This window comes from Tursiops truncatus, chromosome 8 (assembly GCF_011762595.2).
Source record: "Tursiops truncatus isolate mTurTru1 chromosome 8, mTurTru1.mat.Y, whole genome shotgun sequence".
NCBI classification, from domain to species: Eukaryota; Metazoa; Chordata; class Mammalia; order Artiodactyla; family Delphinidae; genus Tursiops; species Tursiops truncatus.
The window spans coordinates 100,359,793-100,382,262 of NC_047041.1; the positions used below are offsets into that span (position 1 = coordinate 100,359,793).

The 22,470-nt window shown below is 57.6% G+C and overlaps 2 protein-coding genes across 4 annotated transcripts in view; one reads left to right on the forward strand and one right to left on the reverse strand.

The window, feature by feature from the left end:
- The window catches only part of MACROD1 (mono-ADP ribosylhydrolase 1), a 152,422-nt gene that overhangs the window by 104,787 nt on the left and 25,165 nt on the right, over positions 1–22,470 (reverse strand). The window lies entirely within an intron of this gene.
- On the forward strand, positions 4,181–6,509 carry FLRT1 (fibronectin leucine rich transmembrane protein 1). Its single transcript, XM_019931323.3, has one exon. The coding sequence runs from the start codon at positions 4,206–4,208 to the stop codon at positions 6,297–6,299; it is 2,094 nt and encodes a 697-aa protein (XP_019786882.2). The 5' UTR covers positions 4,181–4,205; the 3' UTR covers positions 6,300–6,509.

Consider the following 22,470-nt stretch of genomic DNA (forward strand, 5'->3'; position numbering starts at 1 on the left):
CCAGCATCACAGCAATGACAGGGAGTCCCTGCCAGGAAGCAGCTTGGCCTACAGCCTCCCAGTCTACCCTGGAGGCACAGCAGGGGCAGGGGAGTAAAGAAAGGGCCTCTGGATTGCAGAGAGAGACAAGCAGTTAACACAGAGGCTAGACCAGTATGCCTGGAGCAGTCAGAGAATTACAGCAGCTTTTAAACCTCATGCACTTACAAGGGTGTACTTTGCAGGTATTACCTCACTGAATGCTCAGTAGTGAGCTCCCCTCTAAGGGGAACTTGATGGCTACATTTATAGATAAGGAAACTAAAGCTCAGAGAGGGCAAGTAACTTGCTCAGGATCTCACAGCCAGGAAGAGGGAGAGAGACAGTGCTCGAACCCAGGTGTCTCTGTCCTAGATGGCAGGAGCTAGCGACTGATAGAAAATGCCAAGAATGACGCCCCAGGTCACCTCTCAGCTAATGGGGGTCTGGATACCTCTAGTCTGAGCTACCTCTAGTCTAGACTAGACTAGCTACCTCTAGTCTCACTGCTCCCCTCCCCCACTTCCATCGCACGCCAAGGATCCGGCTGTCAGTCATGGAGCTGGCAGGTCATAACTCACCACGCTGAAGTCTGAGGGATTCTCGCAACAATGAAAAGTAGAAGACGGGCGATTTACCGGGTTTCATCTGATAGCCACATAAACCATCAAACACAAAACAAGGGAATAAAAGGGCCTCGTGGCACCCGGGCAATTAAAGGGCTCCTCAGGCAAGGCACGCTGTCTTCCTGCCCAGCCCAGGCCCCTCCCTGCCTTCCTGGAGCCAGGGCTCGGCATCGGGAGGCCTTGGGGAAGGGGGTGGCAGGGGAGACTCAGCCAAGATGGATGAGGGCCGCAGACGGGGGAAGAGAAAGGCCTTGGGTCCCTGCCTCCCAAATGTTTCTTGGTTATCCATCAGGCATCTCTGAAAGGTGTAATTTAGACTCTATTATGATGCCAGGGCATCTGGAGGCTGAGGGCTATGGCCATGAGCTGAGCGGGCACCGGGGACTGATGTTCATGCCAGAGAAGGCGGTCTGGCCTCGCCTTTGGCCTTAACAAGTCTGCCCCCGGCTCAGGGCACTGCTCCGGAATCTGTGAGCCCAGGGGCCAACAGCATTCCTTGCGCCAGGACTCAGAGGAGGGTGTGCGTCCTCTGGCCAGATGCTGGGGGCCTGGGCAGAGGTGCTCCTAGGCTCAGACCTGACCCCTGAGACCGAGGCAAGGTGGCCTTGAGAAGACCTGAGCCTTCCTGTCCCCAGCACCTGCCCTGGCCCTGCCTCTTTGCTCATAAGCATTTTGAGACAGGACCTCCAGGCTCCATAACCTTCATGGCTCTGGCTTTGTGCAGAGGAAGGGACAGATGTGCAGCTGGAAACCTGGGCTGGCTGTGACCTTGAATGGGCCCCTCACCTCTCTGAGCTTCAGGCTGCTCAGCTGTAAAATGGGACCGAGGACCTGTGTGCATGTGACAGGTGGGTGCAGATACAAACATGTGCCTGTGAGGGCGCTGGGCAGGGCCTGGCCAGAGGGTTGCCCCTTATGCCTGGGTTTATCCCTGTCCAAACCCACTGAGAGCCGGGAACACATGTGAGGGAAGCAAAGACCAACTCCAAGTCCCAAGGGGCAGGGGTGTGAGTGGGGTCATGACCCATAGACTAGGGACAACCTCCAAAGAAGCATCAGGAGTAAGTAGGTAAATGTCCTCAGGCCCTCAGGCCAGCTGCGGCGGCTGGGAGGGGGCTTGAGCTGGCTTCGGAGGCCCAGAGTGTTGGTCACAGTCTCCCCAGTCCCCCTTCCTCCCAGCTTCCCTCGGGACCTCATCCCCCTCCGGCTCCTTGCGCAGACCCCGTGCACCCTTCCCCCTCACCCTCACTTGCTTCCAGCCAGGTGTCCTCGGCTGGCCCTCCACCTGCCTTCGGTCCACCTCATGGATAAAGCTTCATTCCGCTAACAGGCCCTGAGCAGAGTTAGTGTGTTAGCCACGGGCAAAGCCTGAGCTCCCTCCAGAAGGCCTTGGAGCTGCCGGCAGCCTGGGCAAAGGCCCCTGTAATGCAAATGGGGCAAGAGTTGAGGGGTCGGCAGGGAGCAGGGCAGAGGCATTCGCGCCTTGCCTGGCACCTCAGCCGCCTCCCTTCTGTCCTTGGGTGGTCACTGATGGCAAGCCACACCAGGCCTACACAACCCACAGTCCCTGCCCTCAAGCACCCGAAATTTAGTCAGGGACCTTAAGACACTAGTCGCTAAATAGTGCAACCTTCAGCCCACAGAGATGGGCCCGAGGTGCAGCACCACAAGCCTAGTGGTCAAGATCCTGGCTCAGGTTTCTCTTCACCACTTATCAAGTGTCTCGAGCAAGTTAACCCCTCCGAGCTTCAGTTTTTTCATCTGTTAAATGGGAATAAAAAGGGCACTGACCTAACATTTGCTGGAAGGATTAAATGGCTTAAATATTCATAAAATTCTAGGTGAGACCTTTATTATAGTGTGAGCTACTATCCCACTAGAATAGAATCCCAAGTGGCTAAAACACAGGTTGGCACATGGTAGGTGCTCAATAAAGACATGTTGAATGGCTGGATGGACAGATGCATGGATGGATAAGTGAGTGGGTGGGTGGATGGATGGATGGGTGGATGGGTGAGTGGGTGGATGGGTGAGTAGATGGATGGATAGATAGGTAAATAGGTGAGAGGGTGGGTGGATGAGTGGATGGATGGATGGATGAATGGATGATGGAAGGATGGATGGATGAGTGGGTAGATAGATGTATAGCTGGGTGGATGGATAGATGGATGGGTAAATAGGTGGATGGGTGGATAGATGGGTGGATGGATGGACAGATGGATGGATGGAGCAGAGGGAAGCTCTATATGGCATGAGGAAGACCTAGCAGAGGAGGAGACGTTTGAGCATGCTCCTGAAGGGTGATGAGCAGTTTGCTAGACGGAGGGGAGCAGTCCAGGAACAGAGAGGGACAGAAGGAAGAAGCGTTTGACATGGTTGAGAAATGGAGACACAGGGTCCCCGGGTCACGGGAGTGAGGGCCCCACCATCTCATTCGGTGAGTGGGTCCCAATTCTGCTCTGCACACCGGGGCTGCCCTCCAGGCTGCGGCCTCAGCTCAGGCTCCCAGAGGCCACTGTGTCTCACACTGAAAAGCATTTGTGAACCTGGAGTTATAAAGCAGACCTTTGCCGGCTGCATGAACACCACTTCCCCACTGAGGTTGAAAGATAATTTCTCTTTAATTGATTTTTTTTTACCACTATGAACAGTAATGTAATATGAAAAAAATCTACACTGCAATTTTTCCATTTGTGAAAACCAGAGTTACACCTTGCAGACAATTCCCTCAGAGTGTGGACCCCTCCCTCCTTTTATTTGTTTCATGTCTTTAAATGCAAGAAAACAGATATATATATTTTTCAAAATAGCTGAAAATTTCGTGATTTAGGAAGGGGGCAAAGTATGGAATAATTTCTCACATTACATGGAACACGGTAGGAAGGGCACCGCTGATAGAGATTTCTGTAGAGCCATGGGAAAGCAGTTCTGTTGACACCTCATTCTTCTGTCTATAAGATTCACAAGTGACAAACAGGACATGTTGTTTTAACACCAGACGATGAAGCGCCCCACTTTCCCCTGCTCGCCAGCGAGGACACCGGCAGATTCTTTTCGCAGGTTCTAGTGACGCCCCTCCCCCACCTCGAGCTCACAGGCCTCGCGGAAACGAGCTTTCCCTTCAGTCCCTGGTTCCAAGCCAGAGAGGGATACGAGCTCCCTGTTCCAATGAGAAACGGTGGCTCTAAATCCATCCCATCAACACTGAGCAGCCACTTGCAGCATCAGCCACGAAGACTGGCTTAGTGTGGGTCCTGAGAGGAGACTGAAACCGCAGCCCGGCTCCCGGCAAATTAACGTCACGAGGCCCACGGCCACCGTCCAGGAGGGCCAAGGCCACAGCTGTCTTGTTCACGGGCAGCATCTTTGCTCCCGCTGAGATTAACGTTAGCCAAGGTCATTAGAGGCTGACCTCAGCCCGAGCTATCACCTGTGATGTAAACTTGACATTTGGAAGGGCCACGGGGCATGCACCTCGAGGCCTGACCTCTGCCCCGTGGCCTCGACTGCAGCCACCCCTCAGCGGCAGGTGGGTGGACACCCAACTCGCTCTCACCGCACATGTCTTGTGCTCCTTGCAGGTGTAGAGGCTGCAAGTCAAGCGGGGCCTGGCTCCCCCAGCCGTCCACCATGGTGGTGGCACACCCCACTGCCACCGCCACCACCACGCCCACTGCCACCGTCACGGCCACCGTCGTGATGACCACAGCCACCATGGACCTGCGGGACTGGCTTTTCCTCTGCTATGGGCTCATCGCCTTCCTGACGGAGGTCATCGACAGTACCACGTGCCCCTCCGTGTGCCGCTGCGACAACGGCTTCATCTACTGCAACGACCGGGGGCTCACCTCCATCCCCGCCGACATCCCTGACGACGCCACCACCCTCTACCTGCAGAACAACCAGATCAACAATGCCGGCATCCCCCAGGACCTCAAGACCAAGGTCAACGTGCAGGTCATCTACCTATACGAGAATGACCTGGACGAGTTCCCTGTCAACCTGCCCCGCTCCCTGCGGGAGCTGCACCTGCAGGACAACAACGTGCGCACCATCGCCCGGGACTCGCTGGCCCGCATCCCGCTGCTGGAGAAGCTGCACCTGGATGACAACTCCGTGTCCACCGTCAGCATAGAGGAGGACGCCTTCGCCGACAGCAAGCAGCTCAAGCTGCTCTTCCTGAGCAGGAACCACCTGAGCAGCATCCCCTCGGGGCTGCCCCGCACGCTGGAGGAGCTGCGGCTGGATGACAACCGTATCTCCACCATCCCACTGCACGCCTTCAAGGGCCTCAGCAGCCTGCGGCGCCTGGTGCTAGACGGCAACCTGCTGGCCAACCAGCGCATCGCCGACGACACCTTCAGCCGCCTGCAGAACCTGACCGAGCTCTCTCTGGTGCGCAACTCGCTGGCTGCCCCGCCCCTCAACCTGCCCAGCGCCCGCCTGCAGAAGCTCTACCTGCAGGACAACGCCATCAGCCACGTGCCCTACAACACGCTGGCCAAGATGCGTGAGCTGGAGCGCCTGGACCTGTCCAACAACAACCTGACCACGCTGCCCCGCGGCCTGTTCGATGACCTGCAGAACCTGGCCCAGCTGCTGCTCCGGAACAACCCCTGGTTCTGCGGCTGTAACCTCCTGTGGCTGCGGGACTGGGTGAAGGCACGGGCGGCCGTGGTCAACGTGCGAGGCCTCATGTGCCAGGGCCCCGAGAAAGTCCGGGGCATGGCCATCAAGGACATCACCAGCGAGATGGACGAATGTTTCGAGGTGGGGGTGCAGGGCGGAGCGGCCAACGCTGCCGCCAAGACCACGGCCAGTGACCACACCTCTGCCACCACGCCCCAGGGCTCGCTCTTCACCCTCAAGGCTAAGAGGCCGGGGCTGCGCCTCCCTGACTCCAGCCTCGACTACCCCATGGCCACGGGCGATAGTGCCAAGACCCTGGTCATCCACGTGAAGCCCCTGACGGCCGACTCCATCCGCATCACGTGGAAGGCCACGCTCCCCGCCTCCTCCTTCCGGCTCAGCTGGCTGCGCCTGGGCCACAGCCCAGCCGTGGGCTCCATCACGGAGACTCTGGTGCAGGGGGACAAGACAGAGTACCTGCTGACGGCCCTGGAGCCCAAGTCCACCTATATCATCTGCATGGTCACCATGGAGACCGGCAACACCTATGTGGCCGACGAGACGCCTGTGTGTGCCAAGGCGGAGACGGCCGACAGCTACGGCCCCACCACCACACTCAACCAGGAGCAGAACGCCAACCCCATGGCGGGCCTTCCCGTGGCGGGCATCATCGGTGGCGCCGTGGCCCTCGTCTTCCTCTTCCTGGTCCTGGGGGCCATCTGCTGCTACGTGCACCGGGCCAGTGAGCTGCTGACCCGGGAGCGGGCCTACAACCGCGGCACCCGGAAAAAGGACGACTATCTGGAGTCGGGGACCAAGAAGGATAACTCCATCCTGGAAATCCGCGGCCCCGGGCTGCAGATGCTGCCCGTCAACCCTTACCACAGCAAGGACGAGTACGTGCTCCACACCATCTTCCCCTCCAACGGCAGCAGCCTCTGCAAGGGCACGCACACCATCGGCTACGGCGCCACACGGGGCTACCGGGACGGCGGCATCCCTGACATAGACTACTCCTACACATGATGCCAGCACCCGGCTCCTGCCTCCTCCTGGTGTGGCGACTGTGTGGCTTTGACCAGCCTGCTGCCATCTGACAGAACAAGGAAAAGAAATTCCATGATGACTTTCCCATCAGAAAGCAGAGTTTGGGGAGGGTTGACAATTTCGTAGAACACAACAGTGAAAAAAATAATTTTTTTTAAAGAATAGAAGGCAGGAGGGGGATTTGACATTGATGAAGACATAATTTATACCAAATTATGCCAGGTGGGGAGGAAAAGACTAAAAATAATATCGCAGGAAGGGTTGGGTTGGGGCTTTTATTTTTCCTGAACTGGAAAGATACTACCTGTGCTCCGTCTGTGTATGCCTCATGCTCTGTGCAGGGCCGTCACAAAGGAACCGTTAGAAAAGCAGCCAACACGCGCAGCCCCCATGCAGCTCTCGCTGCCGGCTGCTCACTGGCGACGACACGATGGAAGGTCCTCAGGCTCCTCACAAAGGAGAGGGGAAGAAAAGATGTTTTGCTGTGGAGATATTGTCCTGGTTCTTTCCATGCCATTTCCCTCACAGATTTGCAGAAATAGCGCGTCTTTCACTGCATTCTTTGAACGACGATGTAGCTGATTAAAAAACAAACTTTCTTTTTCCTATACTGAAGCCCTCCTCAATTCCATGCACCATAGTCCATGGAAGCACCAGGGAAGCTGTGGCTGTTCCAGCGCTTGGAGGTGCATCTATCTACCTGTTTATCTTTATGTCGTGTATCTATCTACAGATGGGTAGATAGAGCCACATATACAGTCCTTACAGTACTTCTTGGGTCAGTTCGTACAATTTCTTGAGACAATAGAGTCACGAAAATGTTGCTTTCTCCTAGAAATCATTGAGTAAGTAGACAAAGTGTGTTGGGGATGGGAGTGGGGTGGGGGATAATGCTGTTCCTAAAGGCGGAGGCGTGTCTGTCCTGGCTGGGTGGCTGGGAGACCCTGGGCAAGGGGTGTTTTCAGTTCAGTCAGTCCTATCTCAGGTTGGCCAGAGCTGGGCCAAGCTCCTTTCTGATACAGAGAAGAGCTTTCTTTGACTTCCAGTGTCCTCACCTCTCTCCCCCTACACCCCCACAAATGCAATCACCTCAGCAGCTACTTCCTGAGCATTTACTCTGTGCAAAGTGCTTCCTCCAGAGACAGGTAATTGGTGCAGAGACTTTTTTTTTTTTTTAATATCAGCTGATTAGACCTAATGGTTTCCATGGCTGCTCAAACAAAGCCCAGAAAAAGACATGAAAATTCTCAGAAAAGCCCTAGGAGACAGCACGCCCCCCAACCCCAGAATGCAGAACACCACACTGTGCCCACCCCTGGGATGCCGCTCTGAAGAGGGAAGACCAGATCTCTCTAAAAATGCCAGCCTCCAAAAGGGTAGTGACTGGAGCCCTCAGAAGAGCTAAGATCTTTTTTTTCCTCCCTCTGGAATCAATGTTGCCATCGTTTATCAACTGACAGTGCTGTTTGGTGAGCCATGAGATTAAAAGGATGATGAAATAATGACAGCAAATCTGGAAAGAAGAGAGGAGTGGTGCCTGGGGTTCTGATATCTCCCACATTCCAGCACTCGGGGAACTCGGGTCACCGTCTGTCAAGGTGCCAGTTGTCCTGCGCCCAGGAAGGGCGATGTCAAAGGAGAGACGCTGTTCTGAGGGCAGGGAGGATGAGAAGGGGTCCAGCTCCTGGCCGTGGTGTTTTCAGAAGGCCTTGCCTGCTTTGACAAAAGCCAAAGAAAGGAAGAGAAAGATGAACAGCAGTCACAGGGCTGCTGTGACAGGCCCGGGGTCCAGCCATTTGCTGGACCTGAAAAGATGCTGCTGGCCCCTCAGTGAAGAGGCTGGGCTTGAAAGAAATGGACACAACAACTGCGTGAGCGAGGTGGAGAAGAGGCGCGGCTCTCATTGCCAGGCTGGATGGATGGTCTCACCAAGGGGGGAACCCCAATCCCCAGCTCCAGGGAGAGGCCGAGGGTCATGGACACATTTCATTCTAGACTCAAGCTTTTTCCCTTTTCCCACCTGAAGCATTTTCTCATACAATGAGGTCAGGAGAGAAATGTTTCCAAGGCTGGGACCATGTTCCCAAGGCTGGGACTGTGTAAAGGTCACATCCGTGTAAAGTTCGCCCTCCCTTTGGCACCCCCCAGACACAGGCGCATCCCCCGCGGCCCAGGCAGGAGCAGAGGGGCCTCACTAGCAGCCTCCAGGAGGAGAGGATGCACAAGGGTGTGGGGCACTGGCTGGGGGTCAGAAGTTCAAGGTCTCTGCTGGTTCTGAAATGCAGTTTCCTTCCCAAGGCACCACCCCTGTCTTTGGCCAGTGTTCCAGGAAAATCGGTCCCAGCCTCCCCACTTCCAACCCCCAACCCCTGCTGCCAACATGCTTGGTCCCCTGCTCTCACTCTTCATCCTCCTTTCTCTTCTCCCGGAGCCAGGCGGGAGGTCAGATCATCCCCTTAGAGGCTAAGAAGGCATTTGGGGAACAGCAGGTGGCCCTATACAGGGAGGGCTACAGGGGAGACCTTGCAGCTCTGAGAGCCTGCCTGTGCCAGCAGCGCCCTCCAGGCCAGGACTGGGTGATGAACTTTCCTGCCCCGTAGCACAAAGCAGGCCCAGGCCTGCCTGGGCCTGAGGACACATCAGTCTCCTGCTCCCGCCTCTTGTACTAATGGGGCTTGGGCCCCAACTCACACCAGGGGGAAACCTGGCCCTGCCTGCCTTGCCGCAGGCATCCTCCTGCTAGTGTAGGTGCTGAAGATAGTGGAGACTCAGCCCAGCCAGGGCCCGGGGGCCCCCCTCTCATCTTTTCTGCCCTCAGCATCCCAACATCTTTCCAGCATCCTTTCTAAGAACAAGCTTCCAACTGTCTGCTGTCTCACGGCCCCCCAAGCCAGGGATGGGGCCTGAAGCTAGGTCCGCTCTGAAACCCCATCCCTTCCTGGTCCAGCCCCTCTGAGCCAGCCATGCAACATAATGAGAGAGGATGTTCCAGGGCACCCAGCCTCCTCCACCCCCTAGAAGCACGTGAGGACACAGGGCTTGGGCCACCACTTCTGTCTAGAACCTCCCTCCTGTGGGCGGCCGACCTGACCCTTGCAGCCTCTAACTAGCCAGAACAACCTCATTGACCTCAGCGTTGATGAGTGTATTTTGTGGCATTTAAGGCAGGTTTCAAGTTAAAAAAAAAAAAAAATCCTGACACTTCTTTGGTTAAGTGGTTTACCCTTTGTGGTAATTAGATGTAGTGATTGGAATCTCTTTTCTATTACATGGCAATTTTCCTTTAAATTTCCCCTGAAAAAAAAAAAAAGGAAAGAAGGCAGCAGGGCCAGGCGAGCCATTTGCATTTTGCGAATGAGGCCTCTTGTAAGCTCAGCTCAGGCGTGGGGCCCAACGTATGGAATGCTTAAGAGATTACTAAGAATAAAATCTATTAATTAGTCATACTCAATTCCGCAGACATGATGTGCATCAAAAGCTTCTTTTCTTCCCTTTTCTCCTTCCCTCTTCCTGCGGCCTCCCACAGAAGCCTCCATCTTCTCTAAATTGGCTCCTGCTTCCTGGACCACCTCCCCTTAGCATGGCGGCTGCGTGGCCGACTAGGGGGCCTCTGGGGTTTGGGGGTAGGAGCTGAGTCACCGGCTCCCTCCCACTCTGGGTGACGCTGGCAGGGGAGGTGACAGTGGCTGGGGGACCCAGGCTTCCCCACCCGAAGTCCGAAGCTTACGCCTGCCTGTGCCTCTTCCTTCCTCAATGGGCACTGGGCCTCCTCTCCCCTCCCCTAGGGGTCCAGGGAAGCCCACCAGCCCCAGCAAGGAGTAGAGTAAGAAAGGTCAGGGAGAGCTTCCAGGGAGATGCAGGGAAAGCAGGTTTTGCGAATCCACAGCGTCTGCCTCTGTTTCGCCTTCTGTAATGTAGGGGTGGGCTGAGGCCGGGTCTATCTTCACCCAGAAAAGATGGGGGCTCCAGAAGCCCAATGGGGGCTCCTCCACCATCTGCTGACTCTGGAAGGTTCTGGTTGGCCCAAGGCAGGTGACGGAGGCCCAGAGTGACAGGGACAGGACAGGTGAGGGATCCTGGGGAGCTGAGGGAGCTGACTGGGCAACGTGCCTGGGCTGCATCTGAGCATCCCTCCTTCACGCCCTCAGAGCTGTGGAGTAAGAGGAGGACACCGCCACCCCCTCCAATGGCAGCTCAAGTCCCAAAGCCAGCCCACTCCAGAAATCTGCTTCCAGCTGAACGTGCCAGGGAGGACGGGGCTTCTGAGCCTCGCACTTATGAAAAATACAACAAGGAAAATTGGATGCGGCAGACAGGGAGCAACGGAGCTGGGAAGGCAACCAGGAGGGAGCTGGGGCATCCGGAAGGAGGGGCCTCGGGGCGCATGGCAGCCTGAGCCCCAAGGGCCAGACCACACTCTCAGGGCCACGGCTCAGGCGGGGTCAGCTGGGGGTGTCCCCTGCGCCCATGTCCCCCATCACTCAGATCAGGCCTTCGAGAAGGCAGACAGAGGAGGCATCTTTTTTCTTAAGGAGGGATAAAAAGGCTCAAAAATGAAAATCATTACCGTTTACAAGCAAGCGAGTCTGCTAACTTGATTAGGAGAGATTAAACTCCTGGAGGTGAAGGGAAAGGGGGATTTTTCGCATTTTTTGAACCTGTCCCCAGTGGCCAAAGGCAAAGCAGGGATTTTTCTGGGCCTGGCTGGTGGGGAGCTGGGGTCTCTGAAGGTGGACACCACGCGTGCCCCAGCGCTGGCTCCGGATATGCTGGTTGGACAGAGCCTGGGCTCGAGCTCAGGGTGGGGCGGGTGGGGAAGCAGTTCTGCCTCCATCGAGTGCCGTGCGCAGCCCCTGGGACGAGGTGGGGGGGTTATGTGGCCCACACAGGTCACTCAGAAGCTGCCCTGGCCCGCAGGCAGAGTCTCTCCCCTGCCCTCCAGATTCCATCTGCCTTCGGGGTGAAAAGCTAGGGGAAGTGGCCAGGCTAGTCCCTTCGTGAGCAGGACTCTCAAGCCACGAGTCCTTCTGCTTCCTTTCTGTTCCACGGTGGGTCTGTCTCTGATCCATTCCCTGCAGCCAGTGAAAGGGAAATGGGGCCAATGGTAAAAGGAAAACTGAAGTCAGGGAAGAGAAATCTGGCCCAGCAAAAAGAATCAGGCAGTGAGCTCTTTGTCACTGGCCGCATTCAAGCACTTGATGGGGAGGTGGCAGACGTTAAGCCAACGCCTGGTTCTTTGAGGAGAAGATCCTGGTTCCCACTCTCACTTTACCATCCCTGAGGACCCTTTAAGGAAGATATCGAGAGACTGCTCAAAACGACCAGTGTCCCCTGAACATAGCAGGTCAGGGCCATCTCACAGCCAGGCCACCCAGCCCCGTCAAAGAGTCGCTTTTGCCACCAGACAGCCTGCAAAATCCCCATCCTCAGTGTCTAAGAGGCGCCGGGAGAGGAAGTTCAGACACGCGCCGCCCCATCTAGGAGTCTGGACAGGCAGGGAGCGCAGAGGGTGACCCACCACCTGCGCTGGCTCTCTTGGGGCCGTTAGGGGGCCACCTCCCAGGCACTGCCGCTCCCCGTCCCAGGCTGCCTCCTGGCCATCCTCGGTGCCAGGACCCGCGCCCCCCTGAGCTCCCACCACCATCCCACTAGCTGTTCTCCCAACAGCATGCTCACAGCTGCCGGCTTAATACACCCGTCCCAGCCAGTGTGACGGCTGCCTGGGGCACTTTTCACTCTACATTTTTAAGCATTTACCATTTCTTTTGAAATGTTCCAAGTAGTTGCCTGAAATATCCACATTCGCTTCTTTAAAAACACTCAGGAAGCTTCCCTTGCCTCTTGATTCTCCCTCCCTTTACTTCCTCCCTCCCTTTGCATTTTTTTTCTTTTCTTTTTTTTTGGTGGTACGCGGGCCTCTCACTGTTGTGGCCTCTCCTGTCGCGGAGCACAGGCTCCGGACGCGCAGGCTCAGCGGCCATGGCTCATGGGCCCAGCCGCTCCGCGGCATGTGGGATCTTCCCGGACCGGGGCACGAACCCGTGTCCCCTGCATCGGCAGGCAGACTCTCAACCACTGCGCCACCAAGGAAGCCCTCCCTTTGCATTTTTAACCCAATGTTTTTCCCTAGTTTCGGAAATTCTATTATCACTGGGGTCAGGCCCATTTTTCTCACATTAATATGATTTCCAGGATTGCCCAAGACCCCGCCCCACCTCCCATGGTGCAGGGGCAAAGCCCACCTTTCCCCACGTCTCCCCTGGGGACACCATGCCCGGGCAGATCTTCAGCCGCTGGGTGGGCAGCTGCTGCCTTGCTCCCCGCTGGAGAGGCTGGCAGGCCAGGGGCTTCTGACACCACTGCCACTGCCCCTCCCACTGTGCTGAGGGCACAGGGGGTCCTGTGGGGGGCTGACCCGGCCCCCACTTCCTGGCAAAGCCAGTCCCTGAGGCACTGTGGCCATCGGAGCCACCACGGTGCCATGGCCCCTGTCCTTCCCACTCCCACCCACGCCACCCCCCACCTGAAGGCCCAAAAGTCCAAGCTCAGAGGGTCCTTGCAGGAACGTCTTTCCTGTCACCGCCCCTAAATCTCTTTTACAGCAGTCAGGGTTGACGGCCGCTCGCTCGGGCAAGATGTCAGGTCCCTGCGCTCCTCCGCGCTGGGTCACTGAGGCCCAACACAGCGCGGGGCACACAGGGGTGTCACTCATCTCTTCCTCCCTCCTCTCTTGTCCCTGGGGCTCAGTGCAAAGGGCCCAGGCGGGTGTGTTGGCAGCGGCCTTCCTCTCATCCTGCACCCACGCCGCTGGCAGCCTGGCCCCAGGAGGGACTCCTTCTCCCTGAAGCATCTCACTCCACCCTCCCTCAGACCCGCGATCACCAGCTGTGAGCCTGATGGGGAAATCCAGCCGCTTGGGGAGATCTGGCCGCCAGCCGGGGTGACCCGGTTCCCCCTCTCCGAGCCAAGCCTCAGGTGGGTGACAAGGGGGGCAGAGAACTGGGTGTCCCACCCCCCCGTGTCTGATGCTTCTGTCAAGAGTCCCCGCACCCGAGCCGCCCACCTGGAGGAACTAACCAGGCTTTCTCAAGACGGAGGAAAACAAATGCAACACGAGCCAACGATCAAAGCCACAGCAGACACGGGACTGCCACGTGCTCATCTCCCAGGAGCCAATGTCCAGGGCACCTCTCACCTGCCCTGTGCAAAGGACATGCTTGCAGAGGGTCCCAGAAACCACCCACCTCTGGCTGGTCCTGCTTTCAAAAGGTTCTGCGTACCCAGGAGGAAGACACACACAAAACTCTGGAACTGGCTTAGATATTTTTACCCGACCCAGAACACCACCTGCCTGCAGGCCAGTGGCCTCAGCTGAGATGCCCACCTGGCATTCAGCTCCTGAAGAGATGCTGAGAGCCGTGGGGAGGAAGCAGAAGCGCCCGGTGTTTAGAGGTTTGTCATCTGAGAGGGAGAGAAGCGGGGAGATGGGGTTGAAGGTTGGGGACAGCTGCAGGGCTGCGAGCCAGAGAGACAGTGCAGTTGTGCAATTCTGCTGGCTGGAGCGGACGCCCCCTAATTATGAATGTCACAAGGCGGATGTGAACGGAGAGGCAAAGGAGAAAAGTAAACTAGAAGAAACCCCATGCGTAAGCCCTGCGGAGCAGATGTCTTTAACAGCCACCAACAGCAATTCCCCTTCCCAGCGTTCAAAGGTTACTGTATCTGGTGAGGTGTGGAGTGCTAAGGCGCTCGCTCGGGGGCTACCCGGCGCTGTACACAGCAGAGTCCATCCCTGGCGCCTGGGGAGGAAGAGCGCAGGGAGGGGTCCTGAGCCAGGCCCTGGTGAACGGAGGGTCCGCTGCAGAAGGTGGATGCCTGGCCAGCCAATGGCATGGGGAGGACGGGGCTGTGAACAAGGTCCTTTCTGTCAACGGAGGGGCCCCTGCTAGGGGCACCCCTGGCTTTCCTTGAGCCCCTGCCCTTTCCTACCTGCAGAATCAGCCCAGTGGGGCCATCTGGGCCACCCGCTCCTTGGCTTCTTCCTTTTTCTCTGAAGGGCAAAGCAACCTCGGGGGTCTGAGTGATGGGACCAGTCCCGCTGCTGCCTGCTGCCATCTGGCACCTGGCTGGTTGACTTGGCCTGGCCCCAGGCCCACCCGCTTCCCTCCCAACCTCACCACCAGACACACAAACACCCACCACGACAGCAACACAAACCAAAGTGCACTGCGAACTGCCCTTGGGCCTCCTTCTTGTAGGTGCCTTGAAACTTCAGTGTTGAGATGAATGTGATGAACTATTTGGTCCTATTTTCTGTTTGTCTGTTTTCATATAAAATGTCCAAGTCCACTTTCCTTGTCCTTTCTTGAAATAAATAGAAAGATTTAACTTTTACAGTCCTCTCAGCTGCTGACTCTCAGCTCGCGGCCCAGCGTGCCAGGGGCCGGTGTCTGTCACCCACGTGGTCTTGGCTGCCCACACCCCCTCCCCAGGCTCCGCCCCGAGGTCAGCCCCGCTGTCAGGGTCCACTGGAATAGAGGTGGTGGCTGGGAGGGATGGAAGCTCTGGGTTAGTATATTCCCTGGGCACCATGGGAACCAAGATAATGATTCTGCTGCAGGATGGAGAAGGGACCTCTGGCCCCATCCCACGGGCCCTGGGGAAGGCGACTGCCAGCTAAAGGCAGACTCCAAGAGGGTTTCCACGTGGAGATGTATTAATCGGAGCCATGGATTATCTCGTAAGAGGCTCCGGCAACCATGTGGGCGCCCAGATAAGACTGGCACCGTACGGGTGCTGGGGACACGGCTCTTCCTCCGCTTGCCTGGGTCCCGCCACCTCTGACACCCCTCATCCCCTAGACGCGCCCACCACATTCACAGCTCTCCAGGCCTAGCCTGATATCTCACACTCCAAAGAGGGGGAAAAGGAAAAAAATTGTTTTCCGTGAGAACAATAGCAGTTTCTGCCAGATTTAACATATAAAATAAGAGCTCATTGCTTCTGCCTTAGCTCTGATTCCACATCTGGATACGGGTGAATGAGCTTCTCCTTACATGCCAAGGAAGCAAAGTTATTTCTGGATGTGCCGTGGTGGCAGGTGGCCTGGCTGGGGTGACACGGGGTGCTCTGACCCCACAGGTGCCCCTCGTCTCCCCCATCCTCTTCTCTTGGTCCTCACTGCTGGCCCCCTGGAGGCAGGAGCAGCCCAGAGATCATTCTAAAGGGCGGCTCGCCACGTAGGCTTCGGGGAAAGGACCGAGTCTGTTTCCCCAAACTCTTCCTAGGGCCCAGCGCACAGTAGGTGCTCAGGAGGGCTGCCTGCTCTTCCTCACCTGACACTCTCCTTTCTAGAACCTGATCAGCCAGCCAGTCAGTGGATATTTACTGAGGGCCTACTATGTGCTGGGGCTGGGGCTCCCTTCCAGCCTCATGGAGGGGGAGGGAAGGATGCTCATGGACGAGATCAGGGTGGGGAGGCTCTCTGGGAGCCAGGTCTCCACTGAGGGTGTTTCCTCGGATGAGAAGGACTTGGAGAGCAAGGGAGAGGGCCTGCCAGAAGCTCTGAGGCAGGGGGCACGAAGGCGAGTCCGATTCTGTCCCCCTCTGGAAGACTCCGCTTCCCCCATAAGCACAGGACCCATCTGCTGGCCACACCCATCTGCTGGCCACACCTCTGGTTCACTCCCCAAGCAGGCCCTGCCTGGGCAAGCAGGCTCTGGGTCTGTGCTGACTTCTCCGCCGGGTGCCCGTGAGGGCCCTTGAAGATTCAACTCAGGCATTGTCTCTGGAGAGGCTGCCCTCTCCGGGCCACACCTGCTGGTTCTCACCTGGACAGGTAACTGGTTCCAGCACCTCGCTCACTAGGGGCCCCTGGCCAACAGGTCTTGCCTTCCACCCCTTCAGATCCCAGAGGGCACCGGCCTGGCACGCAGGAGGCACCGGAAACGTGAATGGAGGGAGGGAGTCAATAAACACCAGCAAATCAATCAACCAACAGATCAATCTATCAATGCTGGGCCCAAGGAGGACGACTTTCCAAGAGCAGCAGCCCTGGCGTCCCAGTTGCGAGGCAGTCTCTACTTCTCCTCCCACCCCTCCAGGCAGGGGGAGCCTCGGACGGGGCTGACCCAGCTCGCCTGACCCTCCACACACTGGCGGCAGCACCACAGACCAGGTGCCCCGGCCACTCTCTTCAAGCCGGAGCAGGGGGGCTGGCTTCCCAGACTGTGTTCCTGAGCCCCTAGAGCAAACAGAAGTTCTGCCCAGGAAGGGCTCATGGTCACACGCATTTGGGAACCACTGGATTAACGCCTGTCCTGGGGGCTCCTCGGGCAGGGCCTCGGAGTCCCTCAGAACTGGGTGAGACCCACAGGCTCCACCACCCACTCCCTGTGCCTCTGTAAAGCGTACGCATGATGACAGCTCGTTGCTCCCATTTTTCCCACCACGACAGCACCGACGCTGCTGATGTGTGCCGGGGCCTCCGTGAGAACGCTGCTTTCCCCCCCACTTGTCCGGGAGTGCAGGCCCCATCCCTGGCGCCCCCGGGGTTTACCCAGCATCCCTGGCCCCCAGGTACAGGTGCTGAGCTGGCGGGCACTTCTCCCAAGGAGGCAACAGCCAAGTGCCCCCAGGTCTGCACAGAGGAGAGACGTCGGAACAGGGCCTGTTCTCCAAGCCACTGCGACCACACCCAAGGTCTGCGGCCTGCTCCCGAAACCTGCTAGACGGGCTCTCAGGCTGACCCGAGCTTTCGGCTTCTGGACAACAGGGCTGGGGATGGGGGTTTTAATAAGTGGCCCGGGGGGCTGGAGGCCCAGACAGGGTTGGGCCCCACAGGAGGAAATCACCAGGAACCACGGGGGAGGTTCCAGGACCTGTATTTCAGGTCAATGTAAAGAAGACCCTCCAAACATAACTGACCCTTTCTGAAGAGGAGGAGGCGGTCTGAGCAGTAGTGAGGCCCAGCCTCACAGGAGGGCAAGCAGAGCTGGCCGGCCCCTCAAGGGGGTGCAAGTTCTGGGTGGTGGAGGCAACAGGCTGACAATGAAGAGCCCCTGTCTCCCTAGCACGTCTTCAGATGGACCCTGGGGGACAGGGTGGTCTCCCCACAAACCCGGGACTCCTCCTGCTGCAGCCTCCACTCCAGCCAAGCAGTTTCCAGCCCTTTCCTTCCCAAAGAAATCTCAGGACCCACATATTGCTGAGGTTACGGATATGTATGGGGCAAGTCCCCTGAACAGCTGCTCAGCAGACAAGCGGCACCCCAAAGTCCAGCGCCCCTGCTTCATGTGTCCAACTCCTGCTGTTCCGTCAGGCTCAGGACTAAAAGTTCCAGTTCAAGTGGGATGATGAGTGGGTGGCCGCCATCCCCGTCCCTGGACGCTGCTCTTACCTGGCTACCACCAGGTTCCAGAAGCTTCCCTCCTCCTGCCCCCACTTCCTAAGAGGGGTCCCTGCCCTCATCAAGCATCCTGAAGAAGCGACCAAACCCGGGAAGGGTCTAACACCCCAAATTCCACCCCACACCCAAATTCCGAGGCCAGTTCTTAACACCCTGCATACAAAGCCCTGGTCGGATCTGAGGTCCCCAGCCAGTCCCAAAATGCTGCCTCAGAAGGGCTGGGTGGGGACTTCCCTGGTGGCGCTCCCAATGCTGCGGGCCAGGATTCGATCCCTGGTTGGGAAACTAGATCCCACAGGCATGCCGCAACTAAGAGTTTGCATGCCACAACTAAGGAGCTGGCGAGCTACAACTAAGGAGCCTGACTGACACAACTAAGACCCAGTGCAACCAAATAAATTTAAAAAAAAAAGAAGGGCTGGGTGGAGCTTGCTCATCACTCTCAGGCGCCCCCAGCCCACCTGCTGGATGCCTCCCCTCCCCTCCTCCACACCCCTCGGCCTCCTGTCAGCACCTGCTTCTGCACGGCCTGCCACACCCAGGTCCGGTACCGGCACCTCCAAGGGACCCTCTCCTCCCGAGGCAGAGGAAGCTAACGGACAGCACAAGTGAAAAGCCGGCACTCCCCCCTCGGAGACTTACAGAGGAAGTGAAATCTTATTTGCACTGCTGCCAAGCCTGGGACGCGATGAAATGATGCCTCGGGGAGAGACCAGCCGGCTCCCTGTGGAAACCGCGGCATCGGAGCTGGACTTATTAAAAGCCACAGTGGCCACATTTCAACCTGTTTCAGGTGTTAAGTAATTTACTGCCACCCAGAATCCACTGGCAGGTTTTTATCATTTTTATTTCCGTGATGCAGGCCCAATGTCCCTGCACAGGGAACTGCGGGTCTAAATGCTCCCTGCACCCCCAGTACTGCGATGAAAATGGGGGAGCAGGGGCCTGGGAGGGGGTGCGGGTGGAGGCTGGCGTGGAAGCAGATGCCCCGATTCTCTCGCGGGTTACACCAGGCTTGGCTCAGCATGACAAGGAGGACCGGCTCTAAGATACCCCCATGACCCCACATTTAGGGGCTCAGTGATCCCCCAAAGACCCTGCGGGTGTTTTCTGAAGGCAGCAATAGTGTAAGCTCTGTGAGAGCAGAGGCTACCTCTTTCAGGACCTGTCCACCAACCACACACTCAACAGCGCCACGCTGCTTCTCACTGCTTTGCAGATCGTGCGGTGAGGGACCCGTGCCCTGACCTTCCACGGCCTTGACCCTCCTGGGGAATGCACAGCCTCACATTCACAGAAAGCCAGGGACAGGGAGCCGTGTGGTGTGGGGCCCACAGGGTCACAAGCCTCGAGCGCCTTCTCAGCAGCGCTGGGCGGAGGACTGTTTGTCACCTGCTGGCTTTGGGGGGATTAAGCCTATTACTGAGGCTCCGGGGGCTTATCCGACACCATTTCTGAGGCCCCCTTTCTCCACCTGTTTTCAGATACTCCAGGAAGACCAAAGGGAATCTTCAAAGTCCAGGCTGAGCCAAAAGCAGAGCTTCTTTAATTAGCTTTCTCTTGGATGGGGGCCCTGGCGAATGGATTAGTTGTGGTGGCCAGAGAAAGGGGCTGCAGCCCCTCAGAGCTGAGATTACAAGCCCGGGTGAAGGGCTGAGGGGCCGTCACCAGGGATGGTGGCTCCCCAGGGGCTGGCAGGTGGAATCTGTCACCAGGAGGACACAGGAGATGTGCTCTCAGTGAGGCCTTCGTCCCTGGGAAGCTGGCACGGAGAGACGCCTGGCATGGCCGGGCTGCGTGCCTGTGCCTCCTTCTCACGTGACGGCCCAGACCTGGAACTTCATAATCGGGGGGGATTTCCTAAAGGGGCACCCATCTGTGAGAGGCAAGGTAGTGCCGCCCGATGGTGCCAGGCACCAGACACCTGTCACTGCATTCCATCCTCACTCATCCCTGTTTTCAAGCAAGTAAACTGAGGCCCAGGACTAAGGCGCCTGCCCAAGGCCACGGGGACAGAGGTTAGTATGGGAGCTAGGTCCTGGCCAGTGAGACAGCCTGATTGGGGTCTGTGAACCCGAAGGGAAAGGCACAGGTACACCCCCACCAGAAATCGCTGCAGGGAAGTAAGCCTCCCCAGGCAGGCCTCCTCCAGGAAGCCTTCCCAGACCGGCCCACAGCACCTTGGACTCCCCTACTAGGCACTTACACCCTGTGCTGTACCCACTAGTCCCACTCTACACTGAGTGTCTTTCAGAGGCAGGGATTGGGCCTTCATCATTGCATACTCTCTGAATGGAGGAAGGAGGACTGTGTCCTCCTCAGTCTGGGGGCATCCAGAAAGAGAAGGTGGGCAGGAGGCTGGGTCTTGGGAGTAGAAGGAGAGGGAGGACAGGGCCAGGAGAGGAGGCTGCCAGGCAACCCAGGAGCCGAGTTCCAGGCTGAGGTCTCCCCCAGGCCTGGGCTCTCCTGCTGGCCGGCTTTGCCCAGGCAGGCACATGAGGGGCAGGACGATTCCAGGACTTGGAGACCCAGATTGCTCGGGACTGAAGCCCTTTGAAGTAGGACTTGTACTCTCCCCCTTGGGCTTCCGCATCAAAGGCAGCTCTGCTGTGGTCAGGCCACGCTAGGCTCTACAGATAAGGGCTGCCCTCTTGGGGCAGGCAGCAGAAGGCGACTGGGCTCCCGCGGGCAGCCACCACCCACCCCAGCCTCCCTCTGGCTTCCCTGCTCCCGGGGCAAGAAGTTGAGCCACCCCCAGGGCGCCACCTCAGGCCCCTGTCTGGGATGCTCCCCTGGGCACCCCCTTCCTGACCCTCCAGACAGGTCTGCCTCCAGGACCAAGTGCTGCAGGTGACCATGCCGCTCCCCTGGCTGCCTGCACCACATCTCCCTTGCTCGCCCTTGCAGCCTCAGCACCCAGCACCTGCTGAATGAATGAATGGCTGTGCTCTGGGGCACGTGGGAGGGATGCCTAACCCAGGGCAGGGCAGGTGCCTGGAGGAAATGACATCTAAGCCGGGGCCTGGCGCCTGACCAGAGTCAGCCAAGTGGAAGTGGGAGGAGAAGGTGCTCCAGGCAGCGGGGAGAGCCCAAGCGAAGGCCAGGAGGTGAGAGAGAACACGCAGTTATGAGACCCAAAATCATTTAGTTGGGCTGGAATGGGAGAGCGTAGGAGAGGGAACCAGAAACGGCAGGAGAGGTTCTGGGGCCGGACGATGAGGGTGAGCCAGTCACGATGCCTGGGGAGCCAAGGTCACTATTAGGGCAAGACCTTCCCGAAATCAAGGATGCCCTGGGGTGCTGGAAGAGGCCATGATATCAGCCAGGGCTGCCCAACTCTGGGGGCCCCCATTTCCATTGTGGCCTCTATGAATACCACCCCCCCCTCCCGTTGTGCGGTGCAGCCCAGGCACCAGCCATGAGGTTGCAGAGACAGCTGAAACCCAGAGGCACTGCCCAGCAGCAGGAAATGGCATCCACCCCACAAGAGGCCAGGTCCAGAAAGACCACAGCCAAGGAAGCGTGTGGATCCCTGGGGCCAGGGAGCTGAGGGTGGCAATGAGGCCAAACCCCCCAGGAGCACCCCCAGCGGAGGGCGTGGCAAACCAGGGGCCACAAAGGCAGCAGTGGCCCTGCGGAGACTCCCTGTGAGCAAGGAGGAGTTCTTTGTGTTTTCTGGGATAAAGCAAGTATTTCCAAGCACCTACTGTGTGCCGGTTGGTGCGAGCTGCAATGCAATGGTGAGCCCAGCAAAGGCCTGTTTCCAGCACCTTGCCTGTGCATATCAATACTTCCAGCCTCTGCCTCTTCTCCAGCCGTGGACAATGATGTCTCTTATTTCGATTAGGCTTTTTCTGATTGCTGGTGAAGTTCTGCGTCTTTTCACTTGTTTACTGGCCATTTGTTTTTCTCCAACCGGGAATTGCCTGTCCATATCTTTTGCCCACTTTTCTTATTGATTTGTAGGAGCACTTCGCGTATCAAGAGAGAAGTAGAGAAGCAGCCTTCACCTGGGGCAGACCCTCAGGGCCTCCCTTGAGGGTCCTCAGGCCCAGGAAAGGGGGGAGGATTTGCGTGGGCTTCTGAATGCTCCCACTGCATCTCTACACCCTGCCCAGCTCCCAGGGGGCCAACTCTGCTCAAAGATGAAGCATCTTCTGCAGGTGGGAGCCCCTGCCAGACCTGCATCTCAGCTGGCAAAACCCAGGCTTATTTTTTACTGCACTGAGAAGTCTACACTGCCAGCAGCTGGCAGGGTGCCCCGGATGGCACCTGAGGGGAGCCAGCTGGTATAGCTGGGCATCCAGGAAGAAGGGATGACCATCCCAGCCCAGTTCAGCGGGACCCAGCCGACAAAAGAGGCAAGTCCCAAAGCCTCAGGCTGACCCTCCCAACAGAATTCCAGGGCCCCCTCTGGTGCACACCATCCCTGCCCCCCTTCCAGCTATGACAGTCCCCCTTCCAGCTATGACAGTCCCCCTTCCAGCTATGACAGTGACCCAGGCGTGGAGGACACATGTGAGCCCTGCCCCTTCACCCTCAGCCATCTGACCTTTCAGGGCTAGAAGCAAACCTGTGGTTCATCCCCCTCCAGTGCTTTCCACATTTCAGCAGACAAACAGTGCAGGCCGTAAAACTGCTTTCCAAAGCCTATAAAGGCAATAACACTTAGGGAGCCAGGAACAAAAAAACACAACCCTCCTTTCTCGGAGTAATGGCTGTCGAGAGTCCTCGTGGGGCCCT